The sequence below is a fragment of the Parambassis ranga genome, chromosome 24 (genome assembly GCF_900634625.1).
Source record: "Parambassis ranga chromosome 24, fParRan2.1, whole genome shotgun sequence".
Classification (NCBI taxonomy): Eukaryota; Metazoa; Chordata; class Actinopteri; family Ambassidae; genus Parambassis; species Parambassis ranga.
In genome coordinates, this window is record NC_041043.1 from 6,666,883 (window position 1) to 6,690,254 (window position 23,372).

Below are 23,372 nucleotides of genomic sequence, written 5' to 3' on the forward strand. Positions count from 1 at the left end.
CAGCTGCCTCACCTTACCTAAAACGGAGTTCCCTTATGGTGACGTAAGACGTAGCTCGGTAATCTTCGCAGTGAACAGGCTCTATCAATCGACATCGGGAATGAATCGATGTGTTTGTATTATTTGAACAGATAGACCCCAAAACGCCACACACCGTAGTTGCGCAGCACACATTTAATTAGTGAAAGATACATGTGGATTTTTTTCATTCAGTTGAGTGATCTTGGATATCGTCGGACTACCGTCCGATTCTCTGCGATTGATTAAAACGCCTGCTCCTTGCTGTACCCTCGCCATGGCGTCGTGTCTCTCCTCTCTCAGTAACAGAAAGTGGCCGCCTCTCTGCTGTTGCTGCCGACTCAAAGCTCACAGACTCGCTCGGCGCCTCAAACCGCCATTTTGGAGTCAGAGAACCGAGAGTCGGCAGCAGCGACGAGAGAGGCTGAAAGGGGCATACGGGGCCGAGGTGAGAGACTCCATGGTGGTTGTTAATGGCGAAGGAGCAATGGGGAAGATGGCCGGGAGGGAGAAAGAATTAAAAGATGAGGATCATACGTTCACCAGGCAACAGAGCCTCTGCTCGTGTCCGCAAGAAGGGTACGAAAGGCGCGGGCGGTGGGCCTTGGTGTCGCTGCATCGTGACAGCAAGCAAACTAAAGAATTGTCATTAAACCGATATCATATCTTAATACATTGTTTAGGCAGGGAGGTGGTGGCCTTAAAGAGACAGAGCCGATTTGAATACTTCATATTAATGTGTGAGAGGACGTCTGTGTCAAAACGCCTTAGTATTTGATAAGCTAACTAGCTAACGGTTAGTGTAAATAGCTACATTAGACAAGTGGGAGTTTGGATGAAGTGGTCTTGTTTGGGAAGCTAGATTTTTAGGCAAAATATCATCCCTAATTGGTACATGTGGTAACATAAACCCGAAAACTGTCAGTGTGTCTATAGTAGCTCCTTGACCCAATACTACCTCTAATCAGAAGCGGCTAACGGTCGTTAGCTTGAGAGCTAGAGTTTACCTCTGAAGGTTAGCTAGCAACCCCTCGCTAACGCTAGCTTGGATTTACTAGCTAACAAATAGCATAACTACGAATTAGCCCAAAAACGATTCATATTATTTGGAATAATTTAAGTATAGACCATTCTTCGATTTTAAAACAAGATAATTTAAATGTCTTGTTTAAATTTTAGATTCTGGCATCCTGACCTCCGCAAGGTAGTGAACTCTCAGATAGTCAAGTGACTGTATGGGCAATTAACGTGGATAACTGACTGAACACATGTACGTTATGTAAACAAACCTGTACACAAAGAAATTAAATGAATGAATGTTGATGTCGCCATTGATTCATACTTTTGATAAACTGAACTCACTGATACGAGCGCAGTGTGTAGTTTCTTGGCTGAATGTTATTGTGTTTGATGTGAACAGCAATGAAATTAGGAAAATTACGTTGATTTAATCAGTACCAGAAATTAAGCAGATACAGACAATATGGAGGCATATAAAACTAGAAAATATACTGTATTTAATGCCTGTTTTGTCTCTTATATTCTCTATATGACCTTTTATTAATATCATTTACATATAAGTGTGTGACTTGGTTTCTTTTGTTGTAGGGTTTTCACCTTTGTTTGATTAATCTTGGTATCAAGAAAAATGCCATCTATTACTGCGGAGGTAGGTTCACTGTATAACCTGTATTTTGCAGTATTATAGACACATTTCTGAGACCAGCTGAAAATATGTTGGTTGGCAAATGATGACAAAAGTCAGCAAATGCCATTTAGTTTACTATGATTTAGGTAGAGCTGTACTAATCACATAGCACCCTATGCTGCTCTTACTGACCTTGAGGCATCTGCCTATCCTTTTTTTTCTCCAGTAAAAGTTTCTGCCCTACTGGGCAGAGGTGTCGGTGCCTCATGGCGTCAGGGCAGGGTGGCCGACTGGAGGTTGGGGCATCAGTGATCTCTGGCCTGGCCAAACCTCTCTACCTGCAGCGCTTAGAAAGAGCCCTGAAGTTGGATAGTTTTCTGTGCCAGGCTGATTCCATCTTCAGCAGAGATATAACCAGGTATGGATACTGAGAAGTTAAAGGTGGGCATGTTTTTCTGGACACAAACTGTAGCTAAACATGCACTAAAGTGAAAATGCTTGCATGATTTGATTTCCTCCTGTGCTCATCTGTTTGATTACATCCAGGAGTTTATGTCAATACTGTCTGATGCTTTATATATTATATACAAACATCTGCTTTTCACATTTTCAGCTTCTCTCATGTCCAAAGGGAAGCTTAAATGCATTTGTGGTGGAATGGCTAGACTTACTGCTACATATTTCTGTTGTTGCAGTGATGATAGTGATGACAGTGATGGTGCACTGGGGACAGGACTATCCCTGGACCCCTCCACTCACCATTCAGCTTTGACAGTGAAGACTGAGGAGTGTGAGCAAGGGGATGGGTTGGTGGACAGCAAGCCTCTTAACGGAGTGCTTCTGCAAAATAAAGGTAAGATACATAAAGATACTTTTATTTAACATATTGTATTGTATTGTATTCATACCTGTTTATTGTAATACTGACTTATAATGCTGTATTTCTCTGTGGTTAAATTTTTTAGACCAAAAGGTGGATAAAACAAACCTCTACAATTTTTCCAAACTGAAGAAGAACAGGAAATGGCTCAAGGTACTTATATTGAGAAATGTACATCTGTATTAACCATTCTGACTAGGGATGCACAATGTTACTGGAAAGACATTGGTACAGGCAGATATTGGCATTAAAATGAAATACTGGCTATGCCCAGTATAATAGAGATATTGCAATCTACGAAAAGGAGAACAATAATGGCATATCAGAAACATGCCAATTTTCTGTATGGTGCATCCCTGATCCTGACAGTTATAATTTAAGTTGCAACCCCTTTTATAAAGTGTTTCTACTTGTACCCCTTTATTACAACCATTTTCAATCACCCTCCATATTGCTCCTCTGTCCCTTCCAGAGTATCATTTTGACAGATGACACCACAGACTCAGACACAGACTCTGATGACTCTAACTTCAGTTTGTCCCGGGAGGAGCTACATGACATGCTGAGGCTACACCGTTTCACCAGGCAGCATCAGAGCAAATTTTACACTGACCGGGAGGTACAAATGAACACACAAATCCATGCAGTACTTACTATTAACCTACTAATAATTAGAATTCTAACCAGCTAACTTCTTGTTGTGTCACCATCATATACCTTCCCTGCAGCTCCACCAATATCAGTACTACAGCACTGGACTTCTGTCTACTCAAGACCCTTACTATGAGCAACAGCGTCACCTTCTAGGCCCAAAGAAAAAGAAAATCAAAGATGAGAAGAAATTCAAAGGTAAAAAAAGTCATAACAGCAACAAAGCAGCAGAGGAAAAAACCTGCATAACTAAATCTTGAATGTTTGCTGTCTTGTTTTAGCCAAACTGAAAAAAGTAAAGAAGAAGAAAAAGCGGGGAGAGGGAGAATTTCTGGATGAGGACCGGCCATATGTCAACAAGATCTTTGCTAAGTTTTCCCATGATGCTCCACTGCCTGTGGTGAAGAAAAAACATCTCACTGTTGAGCAGCTGAATGCCCGGCGACGCAAGGTCTGGCTCACCATTGCCAAGAAGGAGATCCCTAAGGTACAGATTACTATAGATGGAGGGCCAGTTTGTATTCATACCCTTTTAAGGTTTACCAGTTCTAATTGTAATAATTTTTGCAGTCTTTTAAGCAGAAGACCTCAGCTAAGAACTTAGTGATGACTAATGCTAAAAAGGTGAGTAAAGCATACAGATGTTATTTCTCTTGTTTTGTCTTATTTTTTTTTAAAATTACTGACTCAGTCTCGTTTCTTGATCATACATGAGTACCTTCTGTTTTGTTTCATCCAGCTGGCTCACCAGTGCATGCGAGAGGTTCGACGTGCTGCTATTCAGGCTCAGAAAAACTGTAAGGAGACATTACCCCGTGCCCGACGACTCACCAAGGAGATGATGCTGTACTGGAAGAAATATGACAAAGTGGAAAAGGAGCACAGGAAGAGGGCAGAGAAGGAAGCCCTTGAGCAGCGCAAACTTGACGAAGAGATGAGAGAGGTGGATAACAGAGGCTTTTCAAATGAAGGCTGACCTTTATAATGCAAAGTTTGTACATCCAAAGTTATGATCAATTTCCCTTTGTCTGCTCACAGGCCAAGCGTCAGCAGCGCAAGCTGAATTTCCTCATCACCCAGACGGAATTGTATGCTCATTTTATGAGTGGCAAAGCCAGTGTGGGGGGTTCAGGTGGAGATGCGGCTCAGGAGGAAATTCTGAAAAAGCTTGAAGACACTGCAGCCCAGAGACAGATAGACATTGGAGGAGGAGTGATGGTCAACATGGGACAGGAGGACTATGGTATGCAAGTCTTACTCCTACAGGAGAAATTTGAAACTCAGTATTGATCATTGACACTTCTGTTATGATTGCAGATAGTGAATACTACAAATCCCAGGCTTTGAGGAATGCCAAAGACGCCTACCAGATTCATCAAGAGAGAGTAAGCAGATGCAGGCACAACATTGTAGATGCACTTATTGCACACGCATTACCCCATCCAGGCTCTGGCTAATCTCCATGTCCCCCTCATGTAGACACGAATGTTTGATGAGGAGGCTAAAGACAGTCGCAGCGCATCTCAACATGCAGCTGGTAGCCTGTCCTTTGGCATTGGCTCCGGCTTTGGAGAAAGCTACAGCCTTTCAAACCCGTCCATTCATGCAGGTGAAGACATTCCTCAGCCCACCATCTTCAACGGAAAACTCAAGGGTTACCAGCTGAAAGGCATGAACTGGCTGGCCAACCTCTATGAACAGGTACTAATGTCTGAGGTGTCTGATTTCCAAGGAAGAACTTTTGTTTAGGTCATGTTCAATATGTGCTTTTTTGTGGTCAGCCACTATCATAACACATTGTTCTCATTTCTGGTCAGCATTTTGTGTGGTCAGCATTAAACAAAACAATTTCCCCATTTTACATTCATTAACACATGTACATGATTCCAAAATATGTTGTTGTTATTCATCCTGATAGAATGATTTATTTTTCCGTTTGTTTTCTTCATTCTGCAGGGAATCAATGGAATCCTGGCAGATGAAATGGGACTGGGAAAGACCGTACAGAGTATCGCCCTGTTGGCTCATCTAGCAGAGGTGAGACAAAGGACTGGGCCAAAAGGTTTCGTTCGCAACACAATTCAAAAGCATGCTGTGGAATAATCTTTACTATTGTTTTGACTTGTGAAAACAGTTAATAAGCAGCTTTTTGTGCACCTGCATCCTTTAAAGATCCCCTAGCATCTGGCATTTTGCAGGTGCCACATTTCATTATGAGTCATATGATTCATTTCATTGCTGTAATGGGTGATTTGCCAGCTCTTTATCTCATGTAGCTCCAAAGGGGAAACAAGTGGAATTCAGGGGAAAATGTGATCTTTTCAGTCAACTGGCACAGGAAGATGCATGCTGGGTTCCTCCTGGGTTTCCTGCCTGCTCACACACACACACAGACGACTTGTTGCCGCAGATGATGTTATTTTCTCTTTTCTGTTTATCTACAGAGGGACAACATCTGGGGTCCATTTCTGATCATCTCCCCAGCGTCCACACTTAACAACTGGCATCAGGAGTTCAGCCGCTTTGTGCCCAAATTTAAGGTGAGAATCCATAACTCAGTTGATTGAGTACACTAATGGAAACATCTGCAGACACATGCCTAAAAGAATCCCAGCACTTTCATCTCTGTTGCTGGGTGTTTCTCTCATCCTCTCTCTGTGTGAAATTCTTTGAGAGCAGACACTCTGAAATCAGAGATATGTCTATAGCTATCCAGTAGGGGGCAGTATTGTAGCTCTGCTACAAAGTTATTTAAACTTTTGTTTCTGTTCTCAGAAAGTCTCTGCATGCCTTAACTGCCCTTTGACAGGCCGGTGTGTAGGCTAAAAAATCATTATCAAACATATCAATATGCCAGCATGCTTAAGAACAAACACATACACACACACTTTATAAACATAGCTCTTTGTTGTTTTCAACATTCTGCTATGTCTGTTTTCTCAGATAGTTTGGAAATAAATCAATCCGAGTTTGTTTTGCTAATGAGGTGTGAAAAGACCCTATTACAAATTTGAAGATAAGCTTCCTGACCACTCAAAGCAAGACTGACCGAAAACAATAGAAAACCAGCTTGTGATGAGTGATGTAATGATGTGTAAATCTTTTCACATAGCATGCTATATCAGCAAGTCAAATGGTGATTCATACGTGACACTATGCTTAAATGTTTCCTCTGAGAACATCATTGTGGCTCTGTTGTTCAGGGAGTGTAGCTGTACGGGTTTTGTGAAGCTTGAAAATGAAACGGCTCACGCCGCTTATGAAACTTTATTATTACTGGTGTGTTCAACAGGTGTTGCCATACTGGGGAAACCCTCACGATCGCAAAGTAATTCGAAAATTTTGGAGTCAGGTAAAGACAAATTTGAAATTTCACATGAACGTAAACACTTGACTTAAAGATAATCATTTGTGAAGATGCACTTCTCCTGTTTCTCTCGCCCATCTCTCCTCTGAATTTGTGTATAGAAAACTCTTTACACACAAAATGCACCATTCCACGTGGTGATCACAAGTTACCAGCTGGTGGTCCAAGATGTCAAGTACTTTCAGAGAGTCAAGTGGCAGTACATGGTCCTGGACGAGGCTCAGGCACTGAAAAGCAGCAGCAGGTAAAGCATTGTAATCCCAGTAGAGTTTTGAGGTCATTTTCAGAACTCGGCCCTGTAACTTTGCTTTTTTTTACATCATTGTGTTGTCCTCCAGTCTTCAGAGGACTTTCAGCTGCTTTACAATATCTATGCTATTATTCTAATTGTAAGTTCTTGTTACAACAATAAAAAGTAAATGAACGGTATTTTTTCAAGAGTTTAAATCAAGGCAACTGGACTCAAGGATTGTTTTTTGAAGACATTTCAAAAGTTCTGCTGAATACTACGGGGAGTGACGAAACATCTTCACAACAAAACAATCCTTGAGTCCAGTTGCCTCAATTTAAACTCTTGGAAATGACTATGACCTGTATAAAGGAGAGCATCAACAGATATAAATGAACTGTAGTACTGACATGACAAAGAGTCCTGCAGGACACACTTTTTATCATTTTGTTATGCTTTTCAGAAACGTTAGGTGAACATAGTTTGTAATATATCAGCCTGAATATGCAGAGCAGCTGCATGATAATGTGTAATTTCTTGACTTCTATTGGACATTAGCCAAAATCTACAAACCCATTACACTGATTTGTGTTTTTAGGTTTCATTCTAAAAACATAATTACTGTGAACAGATAAAGAGAGAAAGCGAGAAAGAAAGATAAATTCGTAGACTAGATAACGAACATAAGTACTGTCTGTTTTCAGTGTTCGGTGGAAAATCCTGTTGCAGTTTCAGTGTCGAAACAGACTGTTGCTAACTGGGACGCCTATCCAGAACACAATGGCTGAGGTGAGCTGTGTGTGTGTGTGTGTGCATGGGCACGTCATTGTGTATGTGTTGGCAAGTGTGTTTTTATGTGTGTGTGATTCTGAGCTGATGACAACTGCATGTTATTACTGTCCCTCAGCTGTGGGCCCTGCTACACTTCATTATGCCTACATTGTTTGATTCCCATGAAGAGTTTAACGAGTGGTTCTCCAAGGACATAGAGAGCCATGCTGAAAACAAGTCAGCCATCGATGAGAGTGAGTACAAACAATAATGTCCAGGCCCAGACATTTGTTTTTGTTTGTTTTAATTTTGATTTCAAGAATTTGTGGATACAGTAATGTTTTCAGGAATCAGGCACTGGTTTTCCAAAGTGTTTCTGTTTTTAATGCATTGCTGCCCGAGGGCCTGAGGATCACATTCAGTGATAGTTTTCAACTTTGCTCCGAGATTTTTCTGCATTCTCTGAGTCTTTTACATATGTACTGTAGATGCTGAGATTATCTGGAATTTTACATTGACACATTTTAACATATATGCAACGTAGTGCATAAATATGTGACCCAATAATTTATTTATTTTTTATTACGTTTTACAAATCCTAATTTTTCTGACAGTGGGGTTTATATTTATAATCTGGGTCCCTGTTCATTGTTGCTGGTAAAATGTTATACATGATTTTTTTTATTTTTGTTTTTTTCAGACCAACTTTCTAGATTGCACATGATCCTAAAGCCATTCATGCTGCGCAGGATCAAGAAGGATGTGGAAAATGAGCTCTCAGACAAGGTATGAACTTCATTACTTATAGTTTCCCAAAGGAAAAAAAGAGGAACAGTATTTCAAAGGTTGGCATAAGAAGTTTGTTTGGATTTTGTTTGAAACTCCAGCATTTTTTTTGTAAATGAATCCCATGTTTTGCTAATGACAAGACACACATTGCTTTTGTGTCTTGATTGACACTACACCCCTCCTTCATCTATCTTCTTCTACACCTCATTGACACAAAGTGTTGTAATAAGACTGTGAGGGAGGCTTGTGCTGGCTGATCCTCCTGACAGATGTTGGGCTCTGGGTCTCCTGCTGTCACAGGCGGCGCACACATATTCACTCATCCACTGTGGGAGTCTCCATACGCAGTCAGAGAAATGGCAGAGTTCACCACTCCCCTACATCTGTCTTTTTCACTTTCCTCTGCACCCACATGCACCCCTGCCATCCCGCTTCCTTTACATCTCCACTCTTGTTGGTTTCTCTTGCTAACTGGTAAAGTTCACTCACAGTTCATGATTGGGTTTTTAGGGATTGTTGCTGTTCAGTTTCACTGCTTTCATCAGAGTGTGACACATGATAAAACATGTTGGTGTGTGAAGAATGTTGGTCAAGCTGGGCATGAAATCAGTACCCATAAATTTAGTGTTGGTTAAGCCCCATGTGGAAACACTGTGGGTGTTCTAATGAGGCCACAGCATAACAAAAAATATCTAAAACACATCTTTTTGTTCAGAGACTTTACTTTCGCAAACTTTTCTATGGATCTGTACTTTTCTCAGTTTTCCATCAACCAGTGGAATAATAATAGTAAAACTAATAATTGTAAAACGTTTTCAGTAAAATATACCTGCTCTTCTCTCTCTGTGCAGATTGAAATTCTGACCTACTGCCAGCTGACGTCCCGCCAGAGGTTGCTTTACAAGGCTCTGAGGAACAAGATCTCTATCGAGGATCTGCTGCAGTCCTCAATGGGCACAGCCCAGCAGGCACATAGCACCACCTCCTCCCTCATGAACCTGGTCATGCAGTTTAGGAAGGTAGCAGCAGTGGCCCTTCTTTAACTACCATTCACCAAAACAAAACCAACAGTTTTATTAATTGTAAACATGTTTGTTTGTGTGTAGGTCTGTAACCACCCTGACCTGTTTGAACGTCAGGAGACTCGCTCTCCTTTCCACATGTCCCTCAAGCCTTACATCATGTCCAAGTTCCTTTACCTTCATGGCCTCCTCCATACCTCTGCACAAAACCAGGCCAAAAACAAGTAGGTTCCTCAGCACATAAATGTTCACAGATATACTTACTATATACACTACTAGATTATCACTAATACATGCTGAATTTCTATGATAAACGTTTCTACAAAGTTTCTACTGATATCGTTTTGAATAGGATTATGTTTATGTTTGAAATTACTGTGGAAATAATGTTAAATGTGTCAGCATTTTGTCTCAGCAAATCTTTGTTCTTGTGGACATTTGCAGATTTTTTCCTCCACAAAGGGCTATTATAGCCATAAATGTAGGAATTTTGGGCGTAGGAGTGAGATCAAATAATCATTCCAAATTCAGTCTCTCTTGCTGTGCCTAACAGTTTGTGGTATAACCTGGTCTTTCTTTCCTTGTATTCCTCTAGATTGCTGAGAGTGTTGTTGTCTCCTTTCTCTCCAAATCACATCCAACAGTCTCTTTTTCACAGAAAAGGTGAGCTCAGATTTTGCTTTGATCCCACAATGCACAAAGCTCACAAAGACATTTAAACCTCAGTTTCACTCTTCATTCCTTCCTGTCTTGGCTGTTTATTTCTGCCTTTTTTTGTTTAGTATTCTGTTTTTACCATTTCAGGCGATGACAAAGGAAGCTGTTTCTCCTTCTTGCGCTTTATTGACGTGTCACCAGCTGAGTTGTCCAATCTTATGCTGCAAGGCATCTTAGTGAGGTGGGCATGAAGTTTTTATCTTAAGATAATATGAGATGATTTGTGGATCAAGAGACTACACCCAATGCACTTTGAGTCCCTTGGCATTTCTGTTGATGGCAAAATTCTTTACCACATATTTCTGCAAAAATATAATTGCATGTTTCTTTTTTCAGGTGGTTAGCCCTTTTTCTGTCCATGAAAGCTGCATACAGGCTCCACTGTCAACGCCTGTTTGACCATGAAGAAGAGGGTCAGGAGTTAGCCAGAGAAGGGAAGGGCCACAGAGAAACAGAGACGTTACAGCCTAGGATCAAGTGTTTGTCTCGCAAGGACCTGATTCTGTGGCTGAACAAACCCACCGCCTTCCCCAACAGGCCCACCAGTCCTGTCCTGCAGGTGAGAAAGACACTCACACACACACACACACAAAATATGTGTGCAAGTAAATCATGAGTAGCCATCTGCAGTACACATTAATGTGTGACAGAAATGTGAAACATCAGTAGGGAGGCATGTGCTGCTGACAATGCTGAAATTTTCCCCAGAGCATCGGTCAGTGTTTGACCACACATCATGCTCTCTGCCCCAGGCTTCCTCTCCCTCCTCTGGGATACAGTGTGGAACCTAATCTCTCTGTAGCCCGGTGACCCAATAATGTAGACTTCCCCCTCTGTATGTGTCTCAAGGGCCTGTGCAGACCAGCAGCTATCTCTGCTCTACTATCAGACATGTGAAGGGAAAGATCTAGGGATTTTTCTAACACCTTTTTATGGCACAAAATCTGAAAGGAGATAAAAGGACAAATGAGCTCCAACAGCCTTTTGAGTAACACATGGAAAAAGTCTTGTTTATTCATGGTGAGTTCTGAAAGCGGTTGTAATTCTTACTGTTCCTTCAAGACGGGCAGTGTCGATTGTTTTAAAGACCCTGGTGGTCTGTTGTAAAATGTAGAAGCAAGTGGTACTTTGTTATTGTTCCGTCAAATACATTGAAGGCTCGGTAAATGTTGGATTTTGCAGCTGTCACAAGGTTTGATGAGACAGAAAATATTTCTTGAGATTTTTGTATTATTTGGCATTATGTAAATGTAATAGTGAGAAAGGGAGACATTTGACATTGTGCAGGTGCCAATTTAAATATAGAAAGTATTTCAGCCATTCTGCTTAGCTAAATGCATTAATACACATCTGATCAAATAGTTCCCCCAGCAAAGATGTAACTATTGATAGAAATGTATTATATCATATTTCCACCTCCACCAGTTCTAACCTGCTGGGTGGAAACCACTCAGGAATAAACTGCTGTTGGGGTAATTCCATCTTCTTGTTCCTCTCCTGACCTCATCACACTGACTTAGGCAGCTGCCTCCCATCTTAGGTTCCCCCCCTTGAGCAGCTTATGGAACAAGTTGAAAAATACAAGAGGCAAATATAAGCAGGAAACTGAAACATGCAGACACCTGGATGCTTAATACTGTACAGTATGTGTACAATAATAGGACCAAACTGACCCCTGACTCCCACTTGAGCTCATAGAAATCACTTATTCCCACAACTTCTTTCAGCTCCACATTCTTCTTCTGAAGCACTGCTGGCGCACAGTGCCACTTCTCTCTGCTTGGCTAATCTCTCTCTCTCCCTCTCTCTGGCTGTGTATTCAATAGTGTGGTCAGTATTGCACTTTTCCTGCTGCTCCTGCAGAGAACAAGGCAACTCTGAATACCATTATGCCCTTAATTATATCCTTAAAACAGTTGGGTACTGCAACAAATTGACTCTGTCTCTGCATCGGTCTCTATCTGTGTGTCCCAGTAGGAAGCAGCTGTATGTACTGTATATGTTTAAAGTTGCTATATAGTGTATGTCATACCAAATGTACTGCAGGTACTGCTTTTATGTTGTTGTATGCAACATTTCCACACCACATTTTTCATCTTTACATCATACCTCATTATAATCTATCCAGCTCCCACACAGGCCGCTCAAACAATTAAGGATCACAAATCATATTGATATTTTTGATCTGGAGAGAATTCTGTCTTCTCTCCAGTAAAATTGTAGTAAATGGGACTTGCACTGTTTAAAGTGCCAAAAAACACAACTGAAAAATGCAATAGCCATGTCTCTTTCCAGAAACCATGACCTACTTACTTAAGAAAATCCACAGACCTTGTCATAAATGATTTTTATGTTGGAACGATTCTCAGCTAAACTACTCCCAGCTACCAAAAGTCATTAATAATCTAGAATATTAAATTAATATATTTAATGAAAGGCCAAAATGAATATGAAAATTGAAATGAAAATTTGAAGGTGTACTCTACCTTTAAGGTGCATTGGTACCAACTGTTCAGTGAACATTTATAAAGAGATTACTAATGACATAAAAAAATACATTATAATAGCTCTATATTTGACTTACAAAATGGATTCGGTGCATTTTTGTTGTCAAGTAATGAGTTTTGCCTGAAAAAAGAAATCACACTTGTCAACCAGCCTTTAGATGGCACTGTTTAACCACAATGTCTCACACACCTCCCACAGTAACACACATCACCACTGCCTTATATGCCCATTATCACTAAAGCCACAGCCTTTGGCCAAATGAATGTATTTGCCCAAATATAAGATTACACGATCAAGCAAACCAATTTATCCTATGCAGTTTAAATCATATAAGCTGCAGTAATCATACATTTTATATAACAGTTTAGCTGAAATGTTACATAACAATTTGGGAATATACAGCCAAAGTGGTTTGTATAAAAAACATGAGCACTGAACTGGGTAACCTTTGTTTGCTCTAATTAGTTTCTTTCAGTTTTGCTTTGCTTGCTTTTTACAGATGTATTTTTACACAGTTCAATGCAAGAATGAATACATTCATAAATGTAACTTCAATTAGGTTAACCTTTATTTGTCCCACAATGAGGAAATTGCGTTGTTTTTTTTTGTTTTTTTAGGATTTGGTGTTCACAGCCTCCTGTCCTGGCATGGTGGGTCATACAGATGTGAGAATCTACAGCAGAAACTCTGCTACCTCTACTCTCCGATCCTGCCGGCCCACACTGCCACCTAAGTTCCTTCTCGCTGCCACACCCAGGGTATGTGCATGACAACGACACAGTGCTCTGCATGTAAGATAGGCACAGGTGGAAGTGAAATGTGGAAACACTGCTTTAGTGGGCTTTTAACAATGAGAAACTCTTATCTGTGTAATAAAACAGATAGGCTGTTAGGCTTCCTCTGCCCCACTAACAAAAAACCCTGCATGTGTCAGCATACTGTATTTGTGACTTGTTCTCATCCATCACACATTATCTTTTGTTTCCTAGGTGACAGCCGTTCCCATGGAGCGTTATTGTGCTGATCGCAGTGCTGAATATGAGTGGCGGGTGACACGCAGCGGTGGAGGCATAATCTTCAAACAGTGCTTTCTGCACGGCTCCCCTGAACTTGCCTCAGATTGGCGTACGAGAGCTAACACCTTCCATCCACAATGCCCTGGGGGTGTGATGGCCCTTTACCCTCGCCATGGATGGTCCTACATTCGGATACCCGGTAAGGGCTGCGTGTGTTTGAGTGCTATTTTTCTTTTTAGCGGGCAGTTATTGCATGCAGTAAGTGCTCAGCTTTACTGTAGCTCAAAATACCAACATTAAGCTCAGAGCAGCAGTCTGCATAGCCTTGAAACAAGAGAGAAATTCTTGCTAAAGATTGGTGGACAACAGTATAACTCATAGCCTGTTTTATGATCATTTGTTTTTGACTGTTATCATCTGATGGATATCCAGTTTTGTAATGAATGGCGACACAGGGGCCTGTGGGAACGTCCTGTCAAGTTACTAACCCCTTATAATCTAACACAACTGCAAGATAAAGGGGTTGTGCAGAGGTTCACTCAGATCCACACATAACAGCAGTTTAGCCATAAGGTGTGGATGCAGGATTATGTGTAATTGTCAGCTTACCAGTAGCTGTTTCTCACATGACTGATGGATGTGCAGGGTGAGAGAGGCCATTACCTTTTTCCAGACAACATGTCCGTTCTCACTGGCCTGCTCAACCCCTGTGCTTATGATAAACCGTCTGTGTCATGTATCTTTTTGTTTTATTGAAGGTTCCCAACACTGAGAATGCACAAATGTGTTCTTGTCTGATAAGCCTCCAAGGCACTAATTTGGTGACTTTTAGTATTCTAAACAACACTTTCACATGATTATTGTAGTGCACTTACAGTTCTTTAAATCTTTTTCTTTATAAGGCTTGATTTTTTTTAACCCATCATGTACTTGTGAGAGTGTTTGTATGTAAAAGTGAGAAACAAAACAAGTATTTGCAAGTCTGTGTGAGAACAGTCTGAAAGCTCTTGTGAAGTTAAACGGAGGCAGACAAAGCGAGGAAGTTTAGCTACTGGTCATTGTTCAAGTGCTTAGTTAGGTAACACTAATAGATGGTCCGTCTGTGTGCGAGTGTGTATATGTGTGTTGTTTGTGTTCCATCAGCCCCATTCAGGGAACTCTGTGGTGTTCACATGGAGCCTGAGGTGTCTCTCACCTCTTCGTTTTCATACTCTCCCACGGTCCGCTCACACACAGGCAGAGAACAAGCTTTACCTTCGTCTCTCTCGCTAACAGATAGGGCGGCACGCTGTACTGAAATCAGTATCTGGCCAAGGGCTCTCAGTCCGTCTGGTCTCCTACTTCTTTCTCAGCCTCAATAGGAAGGAAGTGACCCAACACTCCGGCACCCGTCCTCGGCTGAACGCATTGTTGCCACATCAAGGCTCAGATATGTACAGTAGCTCAGCTGAAGTTTCCCACCCTCCCTCTTCTCTGCACTCCCAGCCCCACACCTTTAGAACAAATGGCAGAGCTGAATAACTGTTTGTTTTGAGCGCCATGGCGTGAGTATGCTGCCCACTGATATCGATGGAGGAATCTAATCAGAGGACTCCTATTAGGAATCAGGCCATAGAGGAGGAAAAAACAATATAGCCTGTAACGGTTTGGACCACAGATTTTTTTACGTGATTGTGATGGCAGAACCTCCCAGAGGGAAAGATATTTTCATTCACAAAAGAATAAATTATCAACCCTGGTTTTATAAGGTTAATATTGACACAATGATCATTGTAGATGCATCAAGGGTGTTATCAGCTAGGAATTTAACCCATGCAGCCACTCAGTCTCAGCCACCAGGAACAGTGGCTGAGAGAACAGTAGATGATTGGACTGTAATTACAGATTTGTTTTTTTTTGTTAACCAAATTTCTGTGGTTATGTCACTCAGCTCTCCAAACAGTATCTATTTTATATTTAAGTGGTTTAAAAAAAAGATTACTTTTACTACATTCCAGTGTGACCCAGAAATAACTGCCTGTGTGGCCCCTGTCTCATTTTACTGTAATTAGAAGGAACCGCTTTACAAAATGATGGGCTTCTCACTATAGCACCAACACTCAACTCTTTTTCTAGCTTTATTGTGAACTGGACTGTGACTATGTTTGCTGTAGACAGTAAACAGCTCGGTGTGTGTTTGTGTGTGTGTCTTTTAGAGTCACTCACATTAGGCTGTGGGAAATGCAGTGCTGCCTTCCTGTCCCTTCAAAGAAGCTCTGCTCTCCAGTAAAATGGCAGGAAGCCTCCGTGGCCCTCTGATAGACAGGCACGAAACAACACAGACGGCAGCACTGACTCTACCCCCTCTCAATCTGCATTAAACTGGCATCAGTACCAGTCTGTGGAATTCACTTTTTTTGCCAAAAAGAAAAAAAAACAAAACAAAACAGTCAGCCAAAGTGTGTAAATGGACGGAGATTTCCGAGTTCAATCATGTATGGCTGTACATAGGACCAGGAAAAAATGATATCAAGAAAATTGATATTCCAAAATAGACTGAAGGGGGAGACATTAACCATATTATTCCTCTATGATGAGATTTTGAACATGGAAGCCAAAGTAATATCAATTTTACTCAATCCATATCCAGCTAGCTTGCATCTGTGGTGTGTCTGAAGTCAGTGCAGGCCAAGGGTAACTAGCAGTAATCTATCTTAATGACAGAGTTCACAGTAGGCCACTGTGGTGCGGTGAGGTTCCCCGGTGAAACTCAGAGTCCTCATCAGACTGTCTGTCTCTTCCCCTGCTTAACAACTCCTAGAGAACCAAAGGGAATGCTCTTGGCAGTTGGAAGGAGGGATAGCAATGTATGCAAACATGTCCCTTATATACTGTATGTACACTTAAGTGCTGTACATAACTCAGACACACAGATACATTTTTGTATGGGAATGTTCTTTCATTTGGCTTCCCTCCAGAGCAAAGCTAGATGCAGATATGTCATTTTTTGTATAATCTGTAAGACTTTACTGACCTAAAATCTCCTGTTTTCTTTGTCAAAATGCTCCTGCTAGCATCTGGCTCTCAGCAAACCTGGTGCTGTTGATGTGAGGAAAATTAAGTTTAAGTCTGATTTTTGTCAATACTTGCAAAAGCAGCAAAGTAGTGTCAGGCTAATATTTCCATTCTCAGCAGTGCTGAACAAGTGTTGCCCATTGACTTATTGATTGCACAGTGTAATGTATCATTATACAGTGAGGGGCTGAGGCTTGGTTCGATCGTTGATTCGACCTGTTCTGTGGCCCCCCATCTGTCTCTCTTTCTCACATAACCATCCATCCATCTTCTTTTACTAACTCTAGCGCTGATGGATCTCTTGTTGTTCAACTCCTGTTTTGTGACATCGCATTTGGCTTTGCTTTTCTGCCTGTTGAGGGCAGACCCACACTTGGCTTTGGCAGCAGTAGCAGCAGTAGAAGGGGACAGGACAGGACAGAAAATTGTAGTGGCGTATTAATGAAATTAGCGGCGTAGTTGGTTTGGGAGTATCAGGCGCCAGGCACCAGGGCTGGGCCAGGGTTAATTAGCTGGCAGCAGGCCTCTAATTGGGTCAGGACCATGTCAGGCCCCTGGCTCTGGCCCTACAGGGATTGGATTACAACGCCAGGGGACAGACAGTAGGGAGAGGACGAGGGGGTGTGTATGAAGGGGGAGAGTTGGTAGTAGTGGAGGAGGGAAGGATGTAGAGGGTGTTGGAGGGGTGCAGTGGATGCAGTAGAAAGGGGGAGAGTGGAGGGACATGGGAGTGTAGCTTAATCTGCCAGCAGGCGGTAAGACAGGAGGAGGTGGGGACGGCTGGCTGGGTGAATACCACTGTTTGACTGGATTGGATGGAAGCGGGTGGGTGGTGCCATGAAACGGGTGCAGTGGGGGTGGGGGGCAGGTGGTGAAGCTTGATATGTGTATCCATAGCAACGACAGAGTGGTGTGACACCACATGGGATTTGCTTGTGTTTTGGGGTGTGGTCTTAATGCAGTCCTTATCCTTGTCCACAATTTCAAAGTTGGCTTTATTTAACACAAATTTTAATTTATAAGATATTTTGAGAAATTTATTTTGAATATCTTCTTGTGTTGATTTTGGATTGTGGGGTTTAAAGCTCATATTGCTGTCAGCTACAAGTCTATGTCATTACCATGTGATATAATGTTTACAGGTTCATAAAGGCCAATACATCAGCTCTGTTAGAATACAGACGTATTTATTTTAATTCCTCATCATTTATGACCAGTGGTCATACATTTCACTCCAGCCACATGTAGCTTTTAATGTAAGCCATAAGTGTTATATTGGAATGCAACAGACCACCAAAGCTCTCCCAAATCGCAATTATTCATTTTTTGGCTTCCCTTTATTGGGTATGGCAGCAGAATTTAGAAACTGGGATTTTCTGTATGCGGCACTAAATGTTTTGAACTCAGCCACCTCTATCTTTGTAAGCCACAGTGCTGGGCTTTAGTTTGGATGGATGCTGCTAGGTTGGGATTTTTTTTTTGTTTAAATCTGTTTACTTCCTTTTCTTTGATTATTTTGCATTTAGTGAGCAAATGATGTGTATATTTAATACACAAAGATTAGACTGTAGATAAATTACAAGTGTATTCAAACATCTCTTCTTAAGGAGAGACCAGATTCACTATTCATAATCCAGGCATAAACAAAAGGATTACCTTAACTGACACGTCTCTACAGTAGTAGTATAAAAATGCTTAATATGGGATTTTCAGATTGACGGTTTATGCCCTTCAAGAATTAGTTTAAATACATGCAACATTTAGTCCTGTTTGGCTACAGAAATTCTCAGTTAAGCCTTTAGCCCATCTTTAAACATGACATTGGTGTCTGGAGGCTTAAAAATAATCTGCTAAACAGAAACAGATCAGTGGCAGGGGTTGAGCAGCATTCCCTTATATGAGCATTTGCATCTCTCGCCAAGTGGCGGTTTCTGTCTGGATGGTTGGCAGTGTGGTCTACAGTGCTTTTTGGTGCCCTTGACTGCGCAGCGCCCCTGGTTAGACTGGCACCTGTGGTGAGGAGGCCCTGTCTGATCTAAACCACAACATCAACGCCGCCACCACTAGGCTAATACCGCCTGACTGTAGCCGGAGCCACCACAAGGACCCCCCTTACCCTCCGTCTGTCCCTCTCTGTCTGAAGCTTTTTCTTTTCTGCATGCCGAATGTCTCACTCTTGCCTCTTTTTTCTTTTTAGTCCATTTACTTTATTGACATCAGGGTCTATATCTAAGGTATTGCAGTGTACTGCATACACACCAGAATAAGCCACAGCAACACTTGCTTCACAATAACTCATACACCAGCTTTCCAGAGGAACACTAATTAAGTAAATTAGACATATATAGCACTTGAACTCAGAGGTAATCCTGTCAACACCTTCCCATGAGCTTTAGGTGTGCGACCAATACTGAATGCATATGACAGGCTGACACCACTTAACTGTGACCTGTAGACGAGCTCCCCAGAGCATTTCGCCTGTTCATCTGTTCTATTAGTTCCTCTTTAACACCTCTACAGGGCCTGACCTTTTTTGGGGGAGACTTACTAAAGGGTCACATCAGGTCAGGGTTCATCCCAAGTACACATTAACATAGAATGGTAGGACCCATGTGGTTTTGTGGGTCCTGTTGGATCATCCAATGCATTTGAGTGCGTGTGTTTATTCCATGTGAGCATTTTTTTCATCTGTGGCAGGATGTGATGTATCAGCACAGCCTCAGTTTAAATTTTCAAGCCATGTGTTTTGAATTAATGGAACGTGATTTTAATGCGGTTGGTTACGTTTCATTGACAAAGCAAGGAAATAAGACTGGGAAATATTTATAAGCCCAGGTTTTCTCTGCACAAAAGGGCTTGGGAACAAGTGTCCAAGTCGAGTGCAAGACGACCAAGCCTGACTCCCATTGGGACTCTCTTGTAACCCTTAGTCGACCCTGTCACCTGACCCTAGACCTAGCAATAGGTTCTCCACATTCGGGGCCATGACCTCTTGGTCAAACACCATAGTGTCCCTGTCACTGGGTCGATAGCAGCCGCAGCCTTTTCCTCATTCTACCATTGTGCCAGATGACGTTAATCCCTCATCAGCTGGACATGGAGGGAACCACTTCACTACAACAGACCCAGAGTCTGTGGTCTGCCAGAGAACACCTGATGTGGCGGCGGCAGTAACGTGACCAAGACCAACTGGCAGGCCTATTTGTTCTTCTTTTGTGCCATTGTGTGAAATGGAGTGTAAATCACTTTTTCTCACAATTTCTCTTTCTCTGTCAATGCCGCTTGTTCATTCTCTCTCTCACTTTCTGGTCTCATCAGCGGTTCAGTCAATAAGAGCACATGCTGTCTTTAAACAATCAGCAGATCAGGAACAGTTTTAGAAGGGTCGGCTGATCCCTCTGCTGAAAGGGTCTTTATTCAGGGGAATACAAATCTGTGTCACTTTGGGAATTGATGAGGGGCTGTTTTTTGTTTGGATTAATACTTTTATACTATAATAGTGTACTACTAACGGAATAAATATTTGCAAAAACGTTCTGGCCATTTCAGTGGTGTTAAGTGTAAACCTCAGCGTCAAGATGTTTGGGGTTTTAATTCTTTGTCTTCTTCTTTTTCAGATAAGGAAAGCCTGATCACAGAAAGTGGCAAGCTCCACACCTTGGATATCCTACTGAGTCGGCTAAAGGCCCAGGGACACAGAGTCCTTATCTACTCCCAAATGACACGCATGATAGACCTGCTTGAGGTATACATATCTGTACATAAGACAGATTGTTAATCATTATTTAATGACATGACTTCTCCTTCTTCTCATATTTTCTCCATTCAATGCCTATGACTATCCATAACGCTTACCTCACACTAATAATGATTGAAAACATGACTGTATCTGTACCATGATACATGGTTCAGTCAGATCTGTTTATATATTTGCATTTATTTGTAATAAGTTGTTAAGTTCAAATAAGTTGTTTAACTGGTCTGCTTCCACTAACGAGGTATTGAGCTCCAGTACCTCTAATCAGCCTGCCTGTTCCTCGTTAGTGCTCTCATTAGACGGCTAATTAACAGGTCAGGACTAATTAGAGGGGTCTCATCTGCAGGGAGGCAGCCAGATGGGAGGGATGACTGAAAGAAGTGAGGAAAAATGTGGGGTGGGAGAAGAGGGGGGGGGGAGATGGGAGTGGCAAAATTGAAGACAAAGGTTGTTGAAGGGAAAATGATGGGAAGAAAAAAATGAACAAAAATATGATAAAGCCCACAAAAACAAAAGAAAAAGGGTGTAAAATATATATTACAGGCAGCAATCATGTCCAATCACAGCCTTGGTGCAGTACTCTAGTGTTGCCTCCACATTTGTTGCTAACATCACTATGGAGCCAAAAGTCTCCGGCATGATGTCATTGGGAATTCCTTCCTCAATCACACAGCCAGTGCTGTTTCCACAGCCAAATCTTTTGATGGCAGATGGACCCGGCCCAGGTGGTTAAGAACCTTCTTCCTGTGTGTCTGGAAAACAGTGGGAATGCCTTGTGTTTAGTGCCACAGTACAACAGCAGTGATGAGAAGATGGATTAGATAATGTAGGCTCACCGTGACCGTCCCACCTTAAGTCCTCTCTTCTAGCTTTGACTTTGTGGTCTAATCAGGCAACATTACTGTGCCTTATGTTACACAGAAGTGTTTATAGGTGACCTCATAATGTAATGGAGGGAGTGAGACGGCATCCCCTCTTCTAATGGGCTAAAGACCACCGCGGATGAAATCATGCATTCACCCAATCTGGCTTCAGTTTTCCTCCACTATATTATCTTTCTCATTGGATGGCCAAAAAAAAAATCAACAGATGGAGTTGATTTCCTGAAAATGAGACGGTGACTAAGGGAAACAGTGAAGGAGAGGCTGATGCTAATCTCTGTCATTAGCATCATTGTTTTCGTCGCCGGTCGGCTGCCGGTTCTTCTGGTGACATCACAGTACTGGCTGATGGATCGTCAAGGTTGGGGTGGCCTAAAGAAAAATAACACCATTTGCTTTCTCTGGCAGCAGCCCATAGTGTAGCAGGACCGCCAAGTCACTGCCCTCCTACTTGAGTTGTGTCTTTGTGGCTGTTGAAACGGCTGTGGCTTACATTACAGTGTTGAGGCAAATGCCCACACTGACAAAACAAAGCACAGATTTTTGTGACACTTTTTGTGATAAGTTTATGGTCCTTTTTTAATTTTATATAATATATATAATATTTGTGCCACATTGTGATCATAAAAATCAATATAATGAAAGAAATTTGAATCTTTAGAAAGAGTTTAGTTTATTGTGGCAGATGGTCTGATGGTTTTTCGAAGCTTTGATCATAATCTACAATCAAGGACATTGTTACTTTTATACTTTGATACAATACTTTGTATTATAAAAAACTATTTATTAATGTAATGATAATATATTCATTGTTTTAAATGTTACCAAATTATAATATTGTAGCACTAACAGTAGCACAGTTAAAATATCAACAAAGCAGCAGCTTAGTACATTTAAATGGGCAATGAAAAACTTTAATTTGCTTTAATTAGTTTCTGTCTTGACTTTGAGGAGTTATAATTTGTGATGCTGAGAACAACTTGGCTGCCACTCCTGTTTCTGATAGTCTTCAAATAAAAATACAATTTGAGGAGAGACAGAAATATTAGGGAGGAAATTGCATCATGCTTTGAAACACGTTTTGTTTTCACATGTTTGTCGACCCATATATCATGTTTGTGATATCTGTCCAGCGAGGTGAAACTTTTTTATTTTTTTTTGCTAAATATCATTTGTAATGGGGTGATGACAGTTAAAGTGAAAAAATAAGCAGTTTGACCTCAACATATACATTGATTTATAACATTTGCATTGGAACACTTTAGACAATGAGTGAAAAGCTGCAGGAATACAGCAGTCACCTATAGTTAGCACAAACCTAAACAGAATATAAGAGAAAATTGCCAGCTGTTGAGCTTTATATTTCAGCACACCACAAGACTACGGTTACACTAATGATGTGTGGTATGGACTATGACATCTCAGGTGCTCCTTTTCTGGAACGTTGATTCTAATTATTTAGACATAGATTAGAAGTATGACTTTCCTTAGAGCAACAATATCTGCAACATTGCACTGGCAGGATATCAAACCTCAATTCAACAAGGTTAGCAGCATTTTGGCAAGCACTAGGCTAATGGTCCCTAATGTAGTGTTCACTCAGAGCAGATGGGGCTGTTGGGAACAGAGCCAGACACTCAAAGAGAGAGATGAGGGCAGACCCTGGTGGGACTGAGGTCCCGGGTGTCTTGACAGTGGTTTGTGAGGGGTCACGGAAAACATAGAGTCAAATCATTGATATCATTGGTAATGATTGTGTGAGGTGAGTTGTGATGTGTGCCACTAATTTTGCCCGTCTTATTGGTGACATGTTTCATTGAGGAGGTCGTGGGTTCACGGCAGTACTTAAAGAGAGATCAGCATGTCACCTCATCACCACTCTTGCTCTGACCCCTGCACTTTACAGCCCCTCCCTATCAACCCTAACACCCACACACGGAACAGCTTACCAGACTTTGGGGGGATAGGATGTCAATTTCTGCATTTCTCCCTGTCTCTCTGGACTGCGATTGTGGTTTCAATTCCAACAAAGGCACATAAGAAATGTGGGATTTTGATATTTTG

At 41.5% G+C, this 23,372-nt stretch overlaps 1 protein-coding gene across 2 annotated transcripts in view; it reads left to right on the top strand.

The window, feature by feature from the left end:
* The first annotated feature begins 306 nt into the window (after positions 1-306).
* The window catches only part of ino80 (INO80 complex ATPase subunit), a 29,357-nt gene continuing 6,291 nt past the window's right edge, over positions 307-23,372 (top strand). Inside the window, exons 1-28 of one of the 2 annotated variants that reach the window (XM_028397367.1) lie at positions 307-466; positions 1,627-1,687; positions 1,893-2,084; positions 2,362-2,519; positions 2,632-2,699; positions 3,019-3,165; positions 3,275-3,395; positions 3,479-3,684; positions 3,768-3,821; positions 3,937-4,140; positions 4,236-4,440; positions 4,515-4,582; positions 4,677-4,898; positions 5,154-5,234; positions 5,642-5,737; positions 6,490-6,549; positions 6,666-6,808; positions 7,498-7,582; positions 7,701-7,818; positions 8,265-8,350; positions 9,205-9,372; positions 9,460-9,599; positions 9,971-10,038; positions 10,180-10,273; positions 10,429-10,651; positions 13,218-13,358; positions 13,590-13,815; positions 20,288-20,415. In XM_028397367.1, the coding sequence (XP_028253168.1) occupies positions 1,933-2,084; positions 2,362-2,519; positions 2,632-2,699; positions 3,019-3,165; positions 3,275-3,395; positions 3,479-3,684; positions 3,768-3,821; positions 3,937-4,140; positions 4,236-4,440; positions 4,515-4,582; positions 4,677-4,898; positions 5,154-5,234; positions 5,642-5,737; positions 6,490-6,549; positions 6,666-6,808; positions 7,498-7,582; positions 7,701-7,818; positions 8,265-8,350; positions 9,205-9,372; positions 9,460-9,599; positions 9,971-10,038; positions 10,180-10,273; positions 10,429-10,651; positions 13,218-13,358; positions 13,590-13,815; positions 20,288-20,415 (3,462 nt within the window). In that variant the 5' untranslated portion in view covers positions 307-466; positions 1,627-1,687; positions 1,893-1,932. Of the gene's footprint in view, positions 598-1,626; positions 1,688-1,892; positions 2,085-2,361; positions 2,520-2,631; positions 2,700-3,018; positions 3,166-3,274; positions 3,396-3,478; positions 3,685-3,767; positions 3,822-3,936; positions 4,141-4,235; positions 4,441-4,514; positions 4,583-4,676; positions 4,899-5,153; positions 5,235-5,641; positions 5,738-6,489; positions 6,550-6,665; positions 6,809-7,497; positions 7,583-7,700; positions 7,819-8,264; positions 8,351-9,204; positions 9,373-9,459; positions 9,600-9,970; positions 10,039-10,179; positions 10,274-10,428; positions 10,652-13,217; positions 13,359-13,589; positions 13,816-20,287; positions 20,416-23,372 lie in introns of both variants that reach the window. The other variant, XM_028397366.1, reaches the window with a different exon arrangement.